Genomic DNA, 21,262 nt, shown 5'->3' with positions numbered 1-21,262 from the left:
ATCATGTCTTCTCACGTTACAGATATCAGTTTAATTAATATTATATAAAGCTAGACAGGCTGTGGGCAATTGCTATTAATTTCTCTTTTTCATTTTTTCCCCTTACTTTCTAGATAATTTTTCAAAATTTTGAAATGGCTGCATTGGGTATTATCTTGTGCGATCTCTTCCGTAAGAACAAAAGAGAAGATATATTATATGTTTGGCGCTTTGGGTAATTATCCCAGTTCCATAAATAAACAAAATTAGATAACCATGGATTTCTATATTGAAACCGACGTTCTCAACTGAGAAGAGTTAAGTTGATGAGTACCGAACAGGCTAGAATCCTATTCTAGTACATCATGTTATTTAATACAAATCATCATATTGATTTGTCGATACATGCCAATTAATGTGCAATGTGCTTCCCAGAGCTGAGTCTATGCATAGGCGTGCATACATGATCTTTTTTATTTCTTATTTGATCCATCATATTATCTGCTGTTCAATTTGATCTTACTATATCACATTCACAAATTATCCGTACTACATATATATACTTCAATATATATATATATATATACATATATATATTTCTATGATATATGGCCGCTTAAAATAAATGTGAGAACTCGTATATTTCATTTTACAAGAATAATGATATTAGAATTAAAATAATGGAAAAAATTAAAATTAAGTATCCGCTAACATCTCCTATTTCCCTTCATTTTTATCACTAAATAATGATCATAAGGTTGATATATGATCGTCTTCTTGTATGGAACTGCGACGCTTCGACAACATTGAGCAGCGTAAGAACAGGTTTTGGCCCGCCTCAGGGGTGTCCAACGAGCGACTGAGGACTGCCCTAATATATATATATATATGGGTATAATTTGGAGACCTCCTCTCTTGTGAGCTTGACGGTATTCTTATGCAGAAATAGGGTAGGAAGTCTAGAAATCAATGGGTTCAATCAGAGGAACTGCTTGAACACAGAGTCTAGAAATCCACTTCCATGCTTTCTCAATCTTAAAACGGCCAAATCTACTCGAATGATGTTGAAAAGCGAAAGCAGTTCTCAAAATACTACTCTGTGACACAGAGTTCTTCCACTCGAGTAGTATTTTGAGAACTGCTTTCGCTTTTCAACATCATTCGAGTAGATTTGGCCGTTTTAAGATTGAGAAAGCATGGAAGTGGATTAAGCGGAAGCGCCCTCCTCCGGGTTAGGTGAAGTTTAACATCGACTGGGCTTCGAAAGGGAATCCTGGATGCACGTACGGGGGCTGGAAATGTCATCAAGGATGAGGACGGTCGTTAGCTATTGGGTTTTTACCCGTAACATTGGTTAGGCAACTGCAGCAGTCGCCAAGCTTTGTGGCCTTTCGATCATGCTGCAGTGTGCTTGCCTTTTTGGGCTTTCGGAGCATCATCACGGAGCTTTTACCAGAGCTGCTTCGCCATCGGGCCCGAGCGCTGGTGCTCCTCATGTGTTGCCACTAGTGACAATATTCACTCTCTTGAAGCATGACTTGCTTATCAAGGTGCGCTACATTTACCGAGAAGGCAACGCGTGTAAGTACTGGATGGCTCAGAGGTCATTACAACTTCCTCTCGGAATTCAATTTTACCGATCCCCACCAATGGGCATTAGCGCATTTCTCATGGGCTATTCTATTCTGGCCCTCCATGCCCTGTCATTGCATTTCCTAAATTTTGTTCCCTCAATGTACTTTCTAGGCTTCGACTTGCATTCACAGCTCCACCACCTCCGCCATTGATGCCTGAGGTACGGATTGGCGCCGGCAAAACTAAAATGAACTCGAAAAGCAAGGTGCATGGATGAAAATCAACAAACCAAACATTCATAAAGGGAGTAAAATGAACGAAATGGAAAAGTCTTAAGGATCAGCTGGGGCATTTTCCCTTGCAGAAAGTTTACCAAAATTGTGCTCTGATATGTACACATACAATCAAAATGACAGTCTATGTAGATTCTTTGGCCATTTTATTTCATAGCCAAATTTTACGCTCATGCCAAAACGCTACAATGACTGTACACTGGCAACTCCTTACCTGTTCCGAAGTGTATTTGCAGCAGTGCGTATTCCCTGCCGTAACATTTGGGCACACCCTCAAAACTTGCTATCTTTCCCTTCATAATTTTTCTGAGTCTCCCTGCTATGAGAAAGCGGCCCAATATTTTTTCAAAATACTACTCATATAACAGCCGAGAGAATACAAGTTTCGTCATTGTCTAATATGTCTAACGCAGCGAGAGAGAAGGCTGCCTAATATCTTCTCGAAATACATCGCCTCATGTGAAAGTTGCAAAATGCAAGTTTCATCATCGTCTAGTATGTCCACAGCTGCGAGACCATAATGAGGTTATACCAGTTGAACCAAGCTTGTCTGAATTTTTGAGTGCTTCGACATAGCAATACAACCTCCAGAGAGTTATATTATCCTGCCAATTAACCCAATCATGTAAAATAAATGAATGAAGGAGCTAATTCTGGTCACATAGGTTAATTATATTTTTTGTAGATCTAAAATTTACCGCTTTATCCAAGTCCTCAAATATTTTATCATGAGATTCAGTGTCTGATCCTTTTCTATGTCCGACAATCTCTAATGCTCGTCCGAGATAGTCTTCTGGCAGCTTCACAACCCGTTTTCTAAGTCGTTCCTTCTCTGATGACGTCATCAATCTGAATCATGAAAATAACCGGAAAAGAGTTTTGGTAAGAGGCAAATAGCTGATTGTGATTATATACAAACCTGATGTTCAAATCCGATAGAGATACAATGGGAAGGGAGATTTTATTTTTCATTTTTATTTGGACTTCACCAGAACCCCTGGTATTTCCGAACTCCTTAGGAATAAGAGAGAGCCTATCATAGCCAAAGCAAGAAGTTTCCCTTGTAATCTAGTAGTAGGACCTACTGTGGTCTCGATATCGCATGATCATAATGGATAAGACCAAATGCTGTCAGCAGTATTTATTTAGAATTATCACAGCAATCTTCTCTGGTAAAAGCAACAAATGATAATACCTGCACTTGGACATGACAGCATCAAGCAGTTCTTCTAATCTCTGTCTCCTGTTCTCCAACTATCAACAGTCACCGAAAAAATAAGAAGTTAGATTCTCCATAAATATTCCAGAAGAGAAGTCATCTTCCAACCAAATAAATGGCAACACTTCTAATTCTCATTATATGAGGAGAGCAAGTTGCAGAGGATTACCATGGCAGACAGGTCATCATAATGCTTTTTCAGTAGAGGCTCAACCTTTGAGCTTTGATTCTTCAGCAAAAATTCCATATAATCATCCCCCTAAAAGAACAAGTATTAAGATATGGAAGCCTTCAATCAAGTTGCCTATTGCATTTCACAAATCTGAGAGGATAGGACATTTCTCAGTTCAATGAGACCAGAATTCTCCTTCAAATTGACAAAAAGTTTCCAAGAATCAATTTTCACTGGAAAGCCGACGTTCAGTCCTTAAACTGTTTAAGGAATTCCTCTCTTCTGGAAATTCCTTCCGCAGCTGTGCAAAGATGATGCATGTACACCATAAGTTTAAAGCAAAGCTATCTCTGATAATTTTCTACGACAATGAGCTTCACAGTCACAAGGTAAGCCAAACAAGAAACATTTCTTTTTCACCCTTTCCCCCTCGAATCTAATCCCACAAGTAGTTGACAGATAGAAAACATGTAACCAGACATGAACAACCTCAAAACTGGAGAGCGACTAGATAGCTATGGCGTATATGCTGGTCCAGTGTCATATGATGAAAACTCTGTAAAACCAAGTCCTACAACAATTCATACAGCAAAAAGCAGGGAAACAAAACGAAGGAAAACAAACCTTTGAATTGGGCTCATCTCTGACAGGACTTTCATGAGGTGAGCTACTTGCTGGTGAAGCAGGAGAAGACGTTCTAAGCTTTTTGGGGATGAATTCAACTATGTCGCTATCAGATGTGGTGTCTGAACAGGTTTCTAGCTGTTTCAGCTGCAGTTGCCAGCAACGCATTTTCATAACTGGTTCAAGCATCTGAAACAGAAGGCATCCTTACAAATCACCCTCTTATCCTCAGAATTTCTGATCTACTATAGGAAATTCAACTTACAACTACACATATGTTTTTAGCATTGAGCGAGAGAAGTCGTATGAATTATCCGTTCGAAAAAGCGAGCAAACAAAAGAGAAAAGTTGTATAAAATTTTGTGTGTAATCTCCTCTCATTTCACATCTTCTTTCTCTTCTAACTTCCAAATGTTGACAACATTTAAGGCCAATAGTTGCCTAAATGTTGTCAGAATCACATCAGCCATGAAACTGTGACCCATATTAAGGCCAAACTCCAACACTAAGGTTCTTCTTTATAAGGTTCTTTATACTTTCTTCCTGATGAACAATTCAATATCAACAAGGACAAAGAAGAAAGCCTACCTCATCAACCTCAGGAGTAAGGACAAACACAGCTTGCCTAAGCAACAACCTCAACCTTTCTCTTTTTGCATCCGAAAGCCTCGCAGCGATTGCATCAGTAAATAACTCGGTACAACTACTATCTTTCCCGTCACCGCCATCATCTTTGGCCAATAATTCTGCTACCGCACGAGAATAGTAGCTGAACATATCCACACCCACTCCACTGCAATCTGGAGGATCAACTGAACCCATCGAAGCTTCTGACGCGACAAATAGAGATGGTTTCAGTTTACATGACAACAAGTTTAACAGGCAGAAACGTATGCCAAGTTTCAGTATATATCTTATCGACAAACAAAACTCAAGCTCATGCGAAATAGACAAAACAGTCTCGAAACCCCATACACCTATTCTAATCAATAAATCGCATAGCCATAGTACTCCATGTCAATGAACTGTAAAAGTTGGTAGAGACCAACTCAGATGGGAACAACCACAAAAGAAACCATTTCAATGAAGCAAAACCGATATCGAAATTCACTATCAACACGACAGGATAATCCAAACTCAAAACGACAAGAAATTACAGAGGAAACTGGATATGGCATCAACCCGAAACCGACACTTTTTTTTCACTTGTTGTCGTATGCTGTAAGAGTCCGCAGACATGCTGAGTTCCGGGCAAGTAAAACAACCGAAAATGGGAGAATTTAATGACTGGCATGAGCATCGCTGAATCAAATAAAATTCCATGACCGCTCGAGAAGTGAATACAACGATAAAACGAAGACAACGGAGGGAAATGAATCCGTTTAAACGGCAGCATACGGGAGGAAAAGGTGGCAACGACGCCGCACCTACCTTCTGGAGATCGAGTTCGCGAAGGCGATCAGGCACTGAAGGAGAGACCGAGGCAGGTTCGCCGATGGAGCGGGACGGAACTTTCTTCGTCAGATCCTCCGAGTTAGGGATTTCGATTTTTTCTTCTTCTTCCGGAACGGTGAAGAAGGCAACGAGCTTCAAAAATGATCTCCCTCCCCTCCTCTCGCTCTCTCTCACAGAGGCATTCGCTATGTCGGTGCTATGGGCCTTTGGGCCTTGCTCGGTAGCACGGGATAAGCCCGGTACGTGCTCGGCACGAGATTACTGTGCTCGGGTTGACCACTATCGTCCCGTATGCTCTTCTTCGGCCTGCTAAAAATTATGTTTCAAGCAAACCCACAGCACAACGACGCTAGCCCTCGTCTCAAATTAGTTAAATCGGAAGGGGAATAAAAAATAATTTTATTGTGGAAAAATCTCATTCTTATCCCTAAATCACGGAGCGATGACTCCCACAATTTTTATCGACAAAATTGCATTTAATTACTGCAAAAAGTTCAACGGATTATGTTCCTTTCCGTCGTAGAACAACACTGAATGAAGAGAGAAATCACTTGGAAATCTGGTTTCGATCAGATCAAGGGAGCTATATCGATCAAGGTGGAAAAGTATGGAACGTGTGACTACGTTATGGATCGATGTTAGTAAGTACCGGGAACATGTGACCTACGGATCGATGGGAAAACAGGGACGGGTGAGATTTTGTACATTTTTTTCGCTGCAATCGAGTCAATGAATGGACAGAAACGTAATGATTGGTTTTCGGCTTTCGGTGGCATTGCACCTTAGCTCCAAGAATCCTAAGGACTTTGTTTCGGCTTTTGGTGGCATTGCACCTTAGCTCCAAGAATCCTAGGGACTTTGTTTTCTAAGACAGGACAGAAGAAAACAACAATCCCCGACAGTCCTGGATTCAAGGAATATTTTCAAATCAACACTCCCGAACCAAGCCTCTCGCAAGACTCTGAAGTTGGGGATTCACCAAATAAACTTGACAGATCCGAACCAAGATCAAAGAAACTAATAGTCATCTCTTTATTGTGCGTCCTATACCCGATTTCCATTATATCTCCTCTTGCTGCTGATATAACAAAACATCTGAGAAAGCTTCCTCAACATTGACGTGGAAACAAATACATACATATAGCAACTTTTGAATCCTTACCTTCCCATCTAGTTTTACATGTCATCTACCTCTTGAAGCTCTTTTCTATGGCTTCCTGCAGTAGATTTGCTTTGTTTCCAACTCACTTTAGATTTCGAAATAGGACAACTATAACCCTCATTAAAGGGGTTGGAACTGGTCGTCCTCTTGCTCTACCAAGAGAAGACGGGCTTGTGCTCGCTGTACTCGACGATTGCCGAAGGAGGAAGATGGCCTGTGGAGATCTCGTGCACGGTCGCGAAGAGTGGGAAGAGCTCGAGCCAGCCCCTGTGCCTCAGGACCTCGTAAACCTCTTTTGCTGTCGAGACACCCTTCGAGGAAATCGCAGAGAGGATAAGGACATTTACCTCATTTTAGCTAACTGTAGAGTTTAAGATGGACGGTTCCCTATTTTCTGAAACAAAAAAAAAAAAAATGGAAAACGAAGGCTACGGAAGGCGTTTTCATTGTCTTACCTGTAGCTTTTGTCCCTGCAGCATCTCTGCTTCAAGATCATCGAATGACCTGAACATGAACAAAAGAGCATTGAGATTTTACTTCAAAACGGGCTTAAATTTAATAAACAAAAGGGAAGCACGACCTTTGTCCGCCATTCTTCGCAAAAGCCTCTGCAACTTTTCTATTTCTTCCCCCCACTGCCAAACACAAAGCAATTATAAATTACAATATGGAACACACTATCTATGCACATATTGAAAGAGGATTTCTATGCTTCCTTACAACAAGTCGTGATGAGGTCAGCTACACCACAGCTTTCGAAGAAGGTGCTGTCCTTAACAGATGGGAACAAAAGCTTGGAGAACGCCTTCATCTCTCTTAGCCCAATCCTCATAATTGCGGCCTAAGTACATCCGAGAAAGCAGTGATAAGGGAAATGACAGTATAGCTTCATCCAATGTCTCCCAAGAACGTCAGTATAAGAATAGAAGTTTCACTCGGACTTTGGACTTACTTTTGTGTTGTTTCCCATCTCCAATCCATCCACGAAACCTGAAATATCAATTGTCTACTTAGTCAACACCCCTTGGTGTTTTGCAGTTAATAAATGCGAGAAAGAATGTCCTACAGCTTTAATCCAACAGTATCTTTGCAATTTTTGTTTTTTAAGTGATCATTTCTTGCTAAGTAAATGAAGATCTGTCTTATATTGGATGTGGGGTTGTTCATATTGAATTCTTTTCACCTAGTACAGTAAGAAGGTAAGTATTTTATATAGAGTACCAGCTGCAATGGCCACGACATTCTTCAGTGTTCCACAAAGTTCTACTCCTTCAACATCTTCAACCTATTTTTGTGTGTTAGACCAATAAATTAAGACAAAACATTAAGTTGGGATACGAAGCCTTTGCAACATTAATTTTATTGCAGAACAAGAAGTTTATTGACACTCACAGCTGAGACCATGAAATACGGAGTGCTAAAGAGCTGAACCCACTTCTCTGCCGTCTCTCTCTTCTCTCTGTACCCTACTGTCGCCTCACTGAATTTCTCCACAGCAATCTGCCAAAGAAATTGTCCCTCATCAAAATGCCAATAAGAAGACGACTCAAAATCGCCCTAAAGGTATACCACGATTAGCTCAAACAGCATACCTCATTTGCGATGTTTGCTCCCATTAGGACGCAGCAGTTGATCCCAAGAAGATCTGAGATGAGGCTCGAGATCATGCAAGGCCCCTCCATTTTGACCTCCATGCCCTTAATAAGGGAGATGGCCTCTGCTCCTTCCTTTATCTTCCCTACGAGTCTCTTGCAGATGCCCTCCATGAACTGATGTGGGGTAACAAAGACGAGCATGTTTGCATCCTTAACTGCATAGTTTCATTCACAAATATAAGCACAAGGACATTCCTGACAACACAAAATTGTTCCGATCTAATTCTATTTCTTCTTTCTGCACAAAATAACAGAAGTTGTCTAACTTCACATCCAGATGGAATATAGCAGCAATATGTTTCCACAGATTTTCTCCAGCACCAAACAATGCTTCCGAGGAAAGAGCTAATGAATCATGAAAGACCTGGCAAACATCGTCTATACTAAGTTAAACAATTCAATCAGGCTATTGACAGAACGAGTACCTGCATTATCAAGCTCTGGGTCTGCAACAACATTTTTACCAAGCTTAATTCCGGGGAGATATTTAACATTTTCCTGCAAAAATAACACACTCAGACCTTAATGAAGAAAAATACTAGCAAACCACAGTACAATCACAAGTGAACATGTTAAACGCCTCACATTGGTTCGGTTGATGACATCAGTGAGTTTCTCGCCACTCGGTAGTACCTCCTCAAACACCCACATCCTCACTTCATCTAAATTTGTTGATTTTTAAAGGTAACGGGAAGGAAAAATACCAAATTAGATAATGGCCTTCTTCAATTGAGAAAAAGACAAAATATAAAACTGTTGTTCCTGCTTCATCATTACAAATCACAATCAATTCAATAGCAAACAGAACAGGATTCATGATCGAGGCTAACATCTAAAATATAAAATCAATGTCACCAAAATTCAAATTCTAATACAAAGACAGAAACTCCTTTCCTGTGAAGTCTTGTCTTCACTATAACCTTTTGACAACAAATTTTCATTGCAACTCGATTAAAAACATGCCTCATCAGCTCATGCTCCACCCCGCAAAGAGTCAACCAAAGACCAAAATCAACGCCAGTTACGTGAATTTCAGCTCAACCGAAATCATAGTCCCACAAGTTTGGAACTGCTTTCTGATTAACCGATGCTTCATTCAATGATTGACAAAGAACAAAAGGGGGCAAAAACACGTCTTTAGTTAACAATCTTCCAGAAAAAGACAAAATCAGGAAGACCCACATGATATATGGTTGCCTCTTGTTTTACCAATTCAATCATGATTTGGAATCAAACGTTAAGACATATCCTGAAAAGAATCTCACGGGACCAAAGACACACACACTGTCTCAATAGGATCAAAATTCTGCTTCCATACCCCTCCTCTACATGCAAGCAGAGAGCTCAAATCTGCACGTATTAGAGCTTTGCATTGATCGATTAACATGCAAAATATGTTCGTCCAAGAAAAGGGCAGAGAAAGAAAACTGCTTTTAAGGAGGAGAAATGGTGGTAACGAACCGTGGAAAGATGGGAGCTTGAGGGTGTTGGAGGCGATGAGCTTGGCGGCGACGCTGCCCCAGTTGCCGCTGCCAACGACGGTGACCCTCGATTTGGGGCCGTCATTGACGGCGAGTGACGGGTTCCCCGCGCCGCCCTGCAGCTCCAATGGAGCATCTTGCTGGGGTTCAAAGGCCGGTGCCATTGCAGAGGCTCACAGAGCGGGGAGAGGGAGCGACGAAGGGAGGAGAGGAGATAGAGGGGGTGATGGCGGGGGGTGCGAGTGGACCAGAGGAAGAAGCGGGAGAAATATAAGGGAAGGACAGAGAGAGAATAAGAAGGGGAGAAGGCATTGCGGGGGAAGAAGGCGGAGAAGACATCAACACGTCTCCGTGACAAACTATGTGTATGCTGTTGAATCTGGCGATCTCCTCTATGCCTCTCTCCGTCTCTCTCCTCCTCTGTTTCCCTTCTTTGGTTAATGGCAGAGAGAGAGAGAGAGAGAGGGAGAGTGATGCGATGGGGATTTTGTCGATTTTGGAATTTTGGCATATGATTCAAAGGGGTACTTACACCCAACGGTTGATTTGGTCCATTTCAGGGGCGGGACTTCAACTTCCTACCAACTAACTGGTTCGGTTCTCATGTGGATCCTCCTCCTCCTCCTTTCGCTTAGTCGGGTGACTGGGGATGAACGATTCGGTCAGGGGAATAACCAATGGTCGATCCTCTTGTGTTGGTTGCTATGTGAGCTCCGCTTAAAGGCAAGGCAAAGGAAGTCATAGCAGGGTTGAAAGCCTTACTCCACTCTCCAATACTTTAAGTCAGAGCAGAACTCAAAAACGATTAAATTTAATTGTGATTTGCTCTTAATGGATTAGTTTTGGATTCAAACCGTGCCTCTATGGACAACGGTTATCAAATCTAGAAACGCGTAAAGTAGCAAGATTCAAAAGAATTAACAGTTGTGATTGATTCATTTATTTTGACCGAATGATAGCGGATGGGTGCTCAAAGGAGCACATAATTTTGTGGAACTTTGTAGGGGGTGCATGGTTTGGTTCGGTTTGTTGAACAGAACTAAACCAAAAATGCGGGTCAGTTCAGTCTAGGGGTACTCGGCCTAACTGTAAACGTTAGAATATATTATCTATTACTACTTATATTGGAAAAGAAGTAAGTGGTGTAACATTCACTTTCCTACACTATATAGTAGCATGTTAGCTCAACGAAATGGTCGGTTCGTACTGTGATGTAACCATTAACACTTTGAGCTAGTTCTGTGAAATACTTGTGAGCATAAGCCTTCTAGTGTTGTACTAAGCTTGCTTTCGATGTATCGGTGAAGGATGCAGTATTAGATCCTAACATGAAAGGTGTGGAACTAAGTGACAAAGTGCTATTAAGATAATTTCAACGTATCATAACATAACATGTTTGATACGAGCGAATGGAATGGAAGTAAAATGTAAAGACATTTCAAAAAAAAAAAATCCTCCATTTTATAGAGGTATTTTGCATCTCTTTAGACCATAACTATTGGAATGGCAGCATGCATGGAGAAAGATGAGGATGTGAATGACGATATTCTCTAATGTTTGCTCATGTCTGTTCTTGAACTTGTAATGTTACTAAACAAGTGCCTCAAACACATGCTGATTGGAGAACGATCATTTATGCTGGTAACATTCGCAGCGATACAAAAACCGAATAAGTTTTTATAAAAGTGTACGATATGGATTCAGTGGCATGATAAAAGTGAATTACTTTCCCAATTAATGTACGATATAGACTTGATCATTCAATTGGCACGCAAGAATTCATTAAAGTTTGGTGGCTAGTTTAACGACCATATATGATCAAAGGCGGTGAAAAGGTTATGTTGTCAATCCTCGCATGTGTTTTGATTTAAAAACTAGAAACATGACATGCGCAAAATTAAGGCCATGTTTGGTTTGTGGGTATTATTAATCACAATTCTAACTTTAACTCTACCCACTACAAAATAAAATAACTCATACAAAATCAAAGAGTAGACCTCATTTATACCACTTTTTTTCACAACAAAATAACATAACTCATACAAAATCAAAGGGTGGCCCCATTTATACAACTCTTTTTCAAAATCAAAATCTGATTTTAAAATCCTACTATGAAATCAAACGCAACATTAGAGTTCGGGTCAAACAAGCAACTTCTAAGGGCATTGCTCTAAACTTCACATGTTTTGTGGGATACGATTGATCGAAATATAAAGTTTGCAATAACATCTATCATGGTGCTTCAATAGCCTTTTCCGATGACAATGCAATTTCAATGGCTATCAAGGGGTCTTGCCTATTGGATCATGAGATGGACACATGGCTTTTTAACCAGAACTCGGTATTTCGCATCAAAATTCATCTCCAATCCCGTTAAGGTGTATATATAATTACTGAAATACCCCCATGGATTTGTTAAATTTACCAAAAGAACTTTTAATTAGGGTTCACTGTTAACCGCCTTTTTCTCGTCTTGTACCTCTTCTCAGCCTTACTGCTATTTTGCCTCCAATCAATCACCGATGATCCGCCATATTCAAGCAGAGAGCATTGACAACATTGATATGATGTCATTTATGGTTTTACCGATTGCTCTAGGCCTTTATTCATGGGATCGTGTCACTTAGTGAAATGAAATTTTCTTTTAGAACTTATATTAAACTAGTTGATACCCGCGAGTTGCACGAAAAATTTGTCAACTTTTGTATGACCAAGCTAATATTTAACTCATATGATGTACAAATGAATATAGATATAAAGAAAATATATGATAAAAAGATAAGTGGGCATAATAAATACTTAAAACTGTAAAATAAGTATATATTATGATAACAAATACATAATTTAGTCATATGAACATGAATAAGGAATGTATAGAAAGTCAATAGTACTATAATATGATCCCAATATGATTGGCCTGTGATAAATTTTTTTTTTCTTGAAACATGCATCCACGCAACAAAAGATGGGATGTTACCGCACTATACCCGACTTCTCCCTCTGTTTGAATGTATATATGTATGCAACTTGATATCTAATTAACTAATTTTCTACACATATCCGAACCGGTTTAATTCCATCTCGTGTTTACGGCTTGTTACCTTGTCGTGTCAGAAATTTTTAGTTGCGACTAAAAGTAGAAGGGATGTTAAAACGGTCATATCCCTTAACCGGTCAATTTCTACACGCTACCCAATTTTAGCATAAATGAGCCTAACAATGGACTTCACGAGGCCCTTTAGATCTTCTGCATACGTGGTCATATATAGACCAAGTTTTATCGTTTTCGATTTTCGCCGGAAAAGTACCGTATGTGTTGATAATGATGAGAAGTTACCGCAATAAGGAGGGCCTAGTTAGCCCATCCACGATTTCATTCATATCGTGGCCGCGCGGATTGCCATTGCCAGCTAAGGGGGCAAATTTTCTTTCCCTATCATGTCCCAATTCACATTTGAAGTGAACCTTTAATTACTCTACGGTCAAATTCTGAATAATTTTATTTGTCAACCGTGTGATATAATTAAACGAGAAAAACTTACTAAAAATCTTCCTCGTGGACTCAGCTATGGCAATATATTTTAGAGTATTGGTGATGGTGGTCCAATAAAATTTCTTTTTTTTTTTCAATCATAATGTAGAAGAATATATCTAAGAAAATTAGAAGAATTCAATCTCAGTTTTAGGGGTACTTGGGAAGGTGCTTATGGGAGCCGTATGAGATATCCATCGGGATATCACAATCTACACATAATATTGATTGCCAATAACATATAGATTTATGAATATGTCGTGAAAGATAATATAATATCCCATGAAATACAACTAAAATACATGTATCGACCCAGAATTGAAAAGGGAAGAACATGTAACAATATATGAATTTCAATTCAAACATGGGTTAAGATCATCTTATCGGGCAATGGAGATACCCAGGCATTCCATTAGATATTATGCAGCTCGGATACGTAATTACAAATGTCTGGAGAAGCTCCATTAGTATCGGCTGTTATTGAGCCAACCGAGATTCAATGGTGGAAACAAGAATAAGAATGCTTTCAAAGCAGAAGGAAATCAGAGGGCCAGCCTGCAATCATTACTGGTAATGGGGACCTTTGTTAATTTTATAGGTTTTATCATATGGATAGAATTACTTGCAGAGGAAACTGATTTCATCCTATATTCATTGAAAGATCACAGAGTTGCTATAATTTTCGAAATCGAATCAAGGGTATCGAAACAAGCATATAATTTCCATGTGGGGATAATAAAGCTTTTCATTTTTCCTTTCCCCCCATATACAGGCATGTAAATTACAAGATCAGTACATCAAATCCGCAATCTGTAAAGCCCTGTTAACATGACCAGAGAAGTGAAAGGGGTTTCCCCTTTTGGCATTCCTTAAGACATTCTGATGCCAACTCCTGCAGTTGCTTCTCGATTTCTTCAATCGGCAATGAGGCATCTATAATCTGCGATTCAATTAACATCAAGAAGGGAAAACGTCTATTGTATCAGCTGATATTATTGGAGAAAGCTCGAGGTTGATGAGCACTGTTATTATTTTTTGGGGTTGGAGGTAGAATGAGCAACCAAAGTATACCTTCCAAGAGGAATCACGCAAGACCTCGTAGTATTCGGCTACTTTCTTCTGAAACTCGAGTTGCTCATACCTCTCGCCTCCATAGCCCCCTCTCTCTGCAGCTTTCTGAGAATGAATGTTTGTTTTCCCATGACTACTCAGTTCCTTCATTATGCATTTTGAGGCAAAAATTTATGATAATATATTGCTGGAGTCCCGTCGAAGGGACGAATCATAAAGAACTTGCCTCGGGTGGAATGTCGAGGTAAAGAACAAGATCTGGTGCCAATAGTCCAATCTCAGGTGCCTGGAAGAATCATCATAATATAATCATAAGGGTCGTAAATGGGGATCAGAGAATGCTTAAGTAAAAGAAAACAGTTTCTAGCTCCTATTTACCTTACACCATTCAATATTGAGTCCTTTAGCGGAAGAGAAAGCAACACCTGAGTACGAATATCGATCAACAACAAGGGTGGTCCCAGCTTTCAACTTTGCTTCCATCTGTGATCTGCAAATGTAGTAAAATAGAACAAGCAACAATGGAATGTGGTGAAACGAAAGCTACACATGAAAATTATCACGGGGAAAGGGAGAAAATAGCTAAGTCCGAGAAATTTATCTCAGTAGCAAAATTTCTGTAGGAAACTTAGAGGTTACAGATAAGCATGGAATGGAATTGTTAAGTTAATTACGGTTCTCGCAAAGCAGTATAACCATCATGGAAAGTTTTAAAATAAACGTGGCGCTTATCTACCGTAATTCTTCTTTTTTTTGTGAACAGTAAATTTATAATGTATTTGGCAGAAAACAAGGTGAAATCAACATCGGACTTCGCCATCAAAATTCAGCTGCCAACATATCAATCTAGGTGGGCCTACTGCCATCCACACATGAATGTAACGATTACTTAAAAAGTGTGAATGGCTAACTTGCCACCAGAAAACAAAGAAACTAGCGATTAACATAACATGTGAAAGCACAAACTGATGATGCAGTGTTCAAAATTTGCTCTTCGTTCATAAAGACTACCTATCTGGATCTGAAAAATCGAACAACGAAACACAACTTAAGGGGGGGAAGAAAAGATCCGCTTGTCTAACGATCAATGTTAACTACGCTAAGGCTACAAAAAGGGCACAAATAATATCAAACTCAAAACTGTAACTCAAATAGGAAAACAATAAATTCTATAGAAAATTAAAAACAATGCATGAGGGATACGTGAGACCCACCTCTTCTCCCAACGATTCGCGCTGAACAGGAGATGCACTGTCCGATCATCCAACTCTGACTTGTTAGCCAGGTACGAGGATATCATTTGTCCGACACTCGTAGTTCTGTCGGGGAACCTCCATGGCTCCACGGAATGTCCCGAACCCTCCAAGTACGAAACCAGTCGGCTCGATTGCAAACTTTTCCCGCTACGGTCCAATCCTTCCAAGACAATAAGAGCCCCTCTAGACTCGCTGCTAACACTGTCGAGGTAGCTATTGTGACACTTCCTCATTCTAATGTCTCTACCACAATACTCGCGGGGGAAGTTCAACAAGAACTTCCTTGTCGTTGCAGCACCAAATACACTACAAGAAGGCAAAAGCAACAATCATCAACATCACAAGGAACAATCTTTTCCCACTTTTCCTGTTCTTGACAAACAAAAAATGGCATTTTTGGTCCAATACGCTTCCCTGAGAGAGAAAGAAACCGAGGAACCAGAACACAGACAGAGCACTGCAGCACATGAAAGAATCCATTTCAGCTGAAAGGAGACGGGGGAAATATACTTACGAAGAGCTTCGAATCTGCGAACCAATGGCAAGCATAGATCATGTCCTTGAAAACCCACAAGCTGGAATTGTCGGGAAGCACTTTTCACATTTGAATTGGACAGACATCTCTGCTTAGGAACACCTCTCCCGTGCTTTGAGCAGAGGAGAGACACAGAGAGAGAGAGAGAGAGAAGAAACGGGGACAGAGCATTTGATTTATACATAGGAGGCCACAGAGCCAACAGGGTTTTCTTTGTCTATGGGCTTAGAGAATGGGCCCGGAGAAGATGGATATGGGCTTCTAACATCGTCCCATCTGCCCACATCTACGTGCCTTTTCGGTCGGTCGATTCACCACTTGTTGTCAACAATGACGTTGTGCCACGTTCCTTAAACTGCTTTCGTGACGCGTATGGACCTATGCAAGTCTAGGACTCGTTGAAATGGAACCACCAACAAAGTTCCTTCCCCCCCCCCCCCCCGTGTAGAATTGGAATTCGAGCGGAATATTTACTAAAATGTTCAGTCTAGTAAAACTGGGAGTATTCTGTATATAAGCATGTACGTGTCACAAATTATAAGCAACACAATCGAGTTTCTCAAATGTAGAGTCCCGAACCTGCTTGATGCTAAAACGAAGAGGCGCGGAACGACATATGGGGGCCCTATTAGCCAGCTAAATTTGTTGTCTAAGTTCGATGTGCCTCTGATCTATAATTTCCACGAACTTCTATGCTTTAAGGTCCTACAAATGTCCGCGTGTTTCTCTATTTTAAGTACGAGATGCAGTTAATCATGTAGGGCAACAAAATAATATAGTTATCGAGCACAACAATCCAGAATCGGCCAAAAGGAAGGTAATTGATTGATTGTTTATAGTTAATTAAGCTTCCAAACGTCATATTATTGGCATAGTCAAAAAGGAAGAAAAATTCTCATCGGTCATTCATCAAAAAGGAGGGAAAAAAACAAGGAAGAAAAAGGAAGAAAAATTCACATTGGTCGAACTCATTTGCAGCCTTCTATCCAGAACATGGCGGACAATAGTATATGCTCATCTCATGCAAGGAGACCCCACAATTTTTAAATAATTGGGGATGCGAACTGAAAATTTTATGAGTAGAAAGATGGCGTAGTGCAGTGATAATATATTTTCACAAGTTAATTGAAAGGTTGCAAATTCAATTCTCACGGTATGATTAATCATGTCAATTTATTAGTTATTAGTATTTCTGTGGTATTCTATTGCACTGGACCCTTAAACAATCTTCGTAAAAAATCAAAAAAAAGTTTTAAGGCGTCGAGAACTGAAATAAATTAAGGGGTTGTATAAAAATAAAGAATCCATTAACATGTGAATAGATATTGAGGACAAAGTTCACAATTGCTCGTCGTGAACTTATTGATCATGTGGAACGACTGCCGTTGTATATGCAGAGACATCAATTTTCTACTGTTGTTTCGCGATGCCATTTATTTTGTTTCAGTAACAGTCTCACTCATTATTCGTGGAGCGCTCACATATTTGAACAATCATTATCTACAAAGAGTTTCCAGATTTAAATAAGAAGTATCCAATAAATCTACATGTTGTGCATGATTTGTTTATCATTTTCTTAAGAAATTTATCAGTCGATAACTTTCAAAAACTTATCGATCATGTTATTTTCAAAAACTTATCAATCATGTTATTGATCGATTGGATCAATTATTTTTCCTTATAAAACACCATAGATAAATGTGTTCTTTTTTTAATAAAGTCAAATTATATACAAATAAATCAAGACTAATAATTTAAGTTGATTCTAACAAAATTCTCTATCTATAAAAAACGATAATAGTTATACTAAATCGATTATTGAATTAGATAAAATCTTTATATGCTATAATTAAGAAAAAACTAAAAATCTTATTGAGCTAATAGTTAAAGAAAAAGAAGATCATACTTATAGTTCCATATACAATTTTTAATGTAAATAATTATGTTCTAAGAGAAACATTTTTCATTAACTTTGAAATAGAAAATGTGTAAGATACGCAATTAATTAATATGTCAAATGACAGGGTAAGTACTGAATGAACAATTTTTGGTAATCACAAATAATTAAATTACAAAAAATATTTATATTGTTTTCTCGTTCATAGTTATGTATTTATATACTATCCGTTAATATTCAATATAAATTCAATACATCAAATATATTGTTTCTTAAGAAGATATATATTTGTTTATAATTCTTTTTACTTGGGCGATATTATTTTCTTGAGGGCACAAATTATGGACGGAATATTTGTCACGAATCCGTCACTAATTAATCGGTATTTTTTTTAAAAAAAAAATTGTCACTGTTCCGTCACAATTATTTCAAAATTTATGTTTGATTTTATCCGTGACAAATTATCCATTACTGTTGCCAGTTTCTCTTGTAGTGTATTTTTATATCATTGAGGGTTAAATAGAAAAAATAATTTAGGATGAAAATGGAAAAGCAACATAAATTAATTAGGACCGGATATGGTTTTGCTTAATGTTAAAAGTTACTTTTGAGGAGATATTATCGAAAAAATAAATTACAATCAAGGCTCTTGAATGTCATATTCTTACGAGATAAACTTTCACGACGAATACATATTCAGAAAACTAGTTACACTTATAAGTATTTCAATTTTGTAGAAAGGTTTTTCAATTTTTTATGTTTTTCAAGGATAGATGTTCTATGTGCATGAACGAGTAAAAATTTATCGAGGTGCAATGAAAGGGGTGAAATGGTCTAAATATATCGTAAAGATGGAGTATGAATTTAAAATGATTAGACTTTGTTTGGAAATAGAGTGTCCATTTCAATTATAAATAATTATATTTATTGAGAGTTATAATGATAGTATTGGTGAATTATGAAAAAATTGAGAAAAAGTAATAAATAATTGAGAAAAAATAATGATTATATTATTGAATTGTGAAAAAAATAATGAATAGTTAAAAGAATTTATTATTAAAAATTAAAATTGAATATTAAAAATATAAAAAAATAATAATTAGGTTTTTTATTTGAAGATAAGTGAAATAAAATAAAATAAAATAATTACTCCATTACCAAATAAAGTCTAAGTTTGTTTGGTTTCACAAATAAATTTTAATTTTAATTTTAACTCTCCACGTAATTCTATTTATCTTCAATTCAATAACACAATTATTATTTTTCTCTAAACTATTAATTATTATTTTTACAATTTAACGACACAATCATTACTTTTTCTTAACTATTCATTACTTTTTTTTAAATTCAACAATATAATTAATACTTTTTCTCAATTATTCATTACTATTTCATATTTTTTTTTATAATTCAGTAATACAATCATTATAATTCAATTAAAATTAAAAGTCAGTTATACTTTTTCACACTAGTCGACAAACAGTTACAATACCTGTTTGAATAAAAGTCCTCTGCCCGACAATCTTGTCCGGGAAGTCTTTAAAATGATAACAGGCAGGAAAATGAAAAAGCTTCAGACAACAGTGTATGCCCCGTGACTTCCCTGTTGTCCTTCCGCCGGCCCCCCAGCTTTCGAGCACGCCAACTTTGTCCCCCAAAACTTTCCGAGATTTCCCCGGGAAGGCCCTCCGCCCCCGGCCAATTTCCAGACCTCTCATTTCCGCCCCAGAACCTTTTTAATTGATGCAATAATCCCCCACCAGCCCTCCTCCTCTATAAATGGAGGGCTTCTTACATTTGAGGAGGACTATTGGCATTTTCATGAGTTGAAAGTCTTGCCAAGAGAGTCCATATTCCCGACTTTAGCCAGTAGTTACCCGACTTAGTAAGGAGGATACCCAAGAATATCCCGACTCTTAACCCCGACGCTCGTGCATCCCGAAGTCGGTGAACGAATTTTAACACACTCCCTTGGGAGTAGGCTGGTCGGTTCGGGTCCGAGCTCGCTAGCTCGGATCCGAATCCATTTTCTTTTTATTTCTTCATTTCTGCTCCGTTTTCTTTGATCTCACTTTAAATTACCGTTATTTACATTTCAAGTTCATTTACCCCACTTTCTTCTTCTTCTTTTGATTTTTTTGCTTCTTTTCGGCTTCCCCACTCCTGTCGAGACCCTTGATACTGAGACTTGGCAGAGGAGAGAGGTCGCCCGGGACTTTTATTTCGTTAAATAAAGCACTTTACGTTCTTGTTCGTATATGTATATATGAATATATGTATATATAAGCATATATATGATATATATATATATATATATATATAATGATTTTTGTCTCCTCCTCGTCCCCGAATGGATCTCCGGATGTCGGAATCCCGACAAATGAACGGAGATCGGGATGTTTTCCGATATTCATGCACTATATATTTATTTATGCTATATGCTAATATATATTTATATAGTACATATACGTATATTTACGCCGTTATAATGTTCGTTTCGTGTTTGACTTTTCTTTTTTATCTCGTTTACTAGGACCCGACTTAGGATTAACCGGCTTAGTATCATGATTAGGGAGTTCGAAATTGTTGAAATCATCACGATTAGCTCACGGTCACTCACGGTTTGGTAAAGAAAAATTTATTAATTTTCATTTGGCGCATGGAAATCGAAATGAACGAACTGTGATGTTGGGTCTCGGTCATTAGGAGGGCTTGAACATGAAATTGGCTAATTGTCTCCACTTAGAGGTTGAAATGCATGAATATGTGTGAACACACATCTTGATCATTTGGGGGATTCGATAAAAAAAAAAAACTTATTAAGCTTCGTTTGGTTTTTGCGTTTAATTTTAAAATTACAATTCAATTTTAACTCCAACCACTACAAGACAAAAAAGACTATTACAACTCAAAATAGTGGGCTTCATATGATATTTCACATACAACCTCATTTTAATCTAACCTCTACTACATCCCTTCCTTTGCGTGTTAAGAAGGAAAAATTGTTCATCTATTGTCGTACTCCTTAGAAGAATATATCGAGACCCAAAATCTTTGAGGAATCGAGAGAATTTCATTCATTACATTTGCCTTACTTCATTAATTAGCAGTATAACGTGGAAATACAAGCATGCGCACATATATTCCAAATACAGATAAAAAGTCCAATTTACCGGCGCCTTCTTGTTTCGGCATGCCATAATTGATTTGCAATACGGTCTCATACTTCATCCATTTCGGTGCTTGTCATGTCTACCTCAATCCGGGTTCCGGGTTGATGAGGATGATTTCGAAATTCATCGTAATCTTGTTACGCATGGTCATACTCTTCGAATAGCCTATCGTGATAACTATTA

The 21,262-nt window shown here is 38.4% G+C and overlaps 3 protein-coding genes across 4 annotated transcripts; all 3 read right to left on the bottom strand.

The window, feature by feature from the left end:
- Positions 1-1,878: 1,878 nt before the first annotated feature.
- Positions 1,879-5,605, bottom strand: LOC116214679. 2 transcript variants are annotated; one of them, XM_031550098.1, is made up of 7 exons: positions 5,290-5,605; positions 4,451-4,692; positions 3,863-4,051; positions 3,236-3,325; positions 3,043-3,101; positions 2,546-2,696; positions 1,879-2,452 (listed from the first exon to the last, which is right to left on the bottom strand). In XM_031550098.1, exons 2-7 carry the CDS (start codon positions 4,682-4,684, stop codon positions 2,333-2,335), a joined length of 843 nt encoding a protein of 280 aa, XP_031405958.1. In that variant the 5' UTR covers positions 4,685-4,692; positions 5,290-5,605; the 3' UTR covers positions 1,879-2,332. The 2 variants fall into 2 exon arrangements, with proteins under 2 accessions (XP_031405958.1, XP_031405957.1); XM_031550097.1 differs by having other exon boundaries at positions 5,294-5,602.
- A 722-nt stretch (positions 5,606-6,327) lies between these two features.
- On the bottom strand, positions 6,328-10,178 carry LOC116214678 (glycerol-3-phosphate dehydrogenase [NAD(+)]). Its single transcript, XM_031550096.1, has 11 exons — positions 9,596-10,178; positions 8,720-8,796; positions 8,560-8,632; positions 8,072-8,289; positions 7,872-7,979; positions 7,701-7,764; positions 7,432-7,469; positions 7,200-7,320; positions 7,060-7,114; positions 6,935-6,983; positions 6,328-6,790 (listed from the first exon to the last, which is right to left on the bottom strand). The coding sequence occupies exons 1-11, from the start codon at positions 9,777-9,779 to the stop codon at positions 6,632-6,634; spliced, it is 1,146 nt and encodes a 381-aa protein (XP_031405956.1). The 5' UTR covers positions 9,780-10,178; the 3' UTR covers positions 6,328-6,631.
- Positions 10,179-13,769: 3,591 nt separating this feature from the next.
- On the bottom strand, positions 13,770-16,162 carry LOC116212629 (thymidylate kinase-like). Its single transcript, XM_031547259.1, has 6 exons — positions 15,989-16,162; positions 15,433-15,780; positions 14,597-14,708; positions 14,445-14,504; positions 14,219-14,323; positions 13,770-14,087 (listed from the first exon to the last, which is right to left on the bottom strand). Exons 1-6 carry the CDS (start codon positions 16,021-16,023, stop codon positions 13,971-13,973), a joined length of 777 nt encoding a protein of 258 aa, XP_031403119.1. The 5' UTR covers positions 16,024-16,162; the 3' UTR covers positions 13,770-13,970.
- Positions 16,163-21,262: the final 5,100 nt, after the last annotated feature.

This window comes from Punica granatum, chromosome 7, assembly GCF_007655135.1.
Source record: "Punica granatum isolate Tunisia-2019 chromosome 7, ASM765513v2, whole genome shotgun sequence".
NCBI lineage: Eukaryota > Viridiplantae > Streptophyta > Magnoliopsida > Myrtales > Lythraceae > Punica > Punica granatum.
This window is presented reverse-complemented; position numbering and strand designations above follow the sequence as displayed.

What these genes read in the sequence shown, in the direction of transcription:
- LOC116212629 (XM_031547259.1), bottom strand. Translation starts at nt 16,023, where the DNA reads ATGCTTGCCATTGGTTCGCAGATTCGAAGCTCTTC. An exon ending in TCGCAGATTCGAAGCTCTTC is followed by an intron (nt 15,781 to 15,988) that starts GTAAGTATATTT and finishes GCCTTCTTGTAG; the next exon opens with TGTATTTGGTGCTGCAACGA. An exon ending in ACCTCGACATTCCACCCGAG is followed by an intron (nt 14,324 to 14,444) that starts GCAAGTTCTTTA and finishes ATTCATTCTCAG; the next exon opens with AAAGCTGCAGAGAGAGGGGG.
- LOC116214679 (XM_031550098.1), bottom strand. Translation starts at nt 4,684, where the DNA reads ATGGGTTCAGTTGATCCTCCAGATTGCAGTGGAGTGGGTGTGGATATG. An exon ending in GAGATGAGCCCAATTCAAAG is followed by an intron (nt 3,326 to 3,862) that starts GTTTGTTTTCCT and finishes TTGTTCTTTTAG; the next exon opens with GGGGATGATTATATGGAATT. An exon ending in ATGATGACCTGTCTGCCATG is followed by an intron (nt 3,102 to 3,235) that starts GTAATCCTCTGC and finishes GACTGTTGATAG; the next exon opens with TTGGAGAACAGGAGACAGAG.
- LOC116214678 (XM_031550096.1), bottom strand. Translation starts at nt 9,779, where the DNA reads ATGGCACCGGCCTTTGAACCCCAGCAAGATGCTCCATTGGAGCTGCAG. An exon ending in CAAGCTCCCATCTTTCCACG is followed by an intron (nt 8,797 to 9,595) that starts GTTCGTTACCAC and finishes CAACAAATTTAG; the next exon opens with ATGAAGTGAGGATGTGGGTG. An exon ending in TGACCTCATCACGACTTGTT is followed by an intron (nt 7,115 to 7,199) that starts GTAAGGAAGCAT and finishes TGTGTTTGGCAG; the next exon opens with TGGGGGGAAGAAATAGAAAA.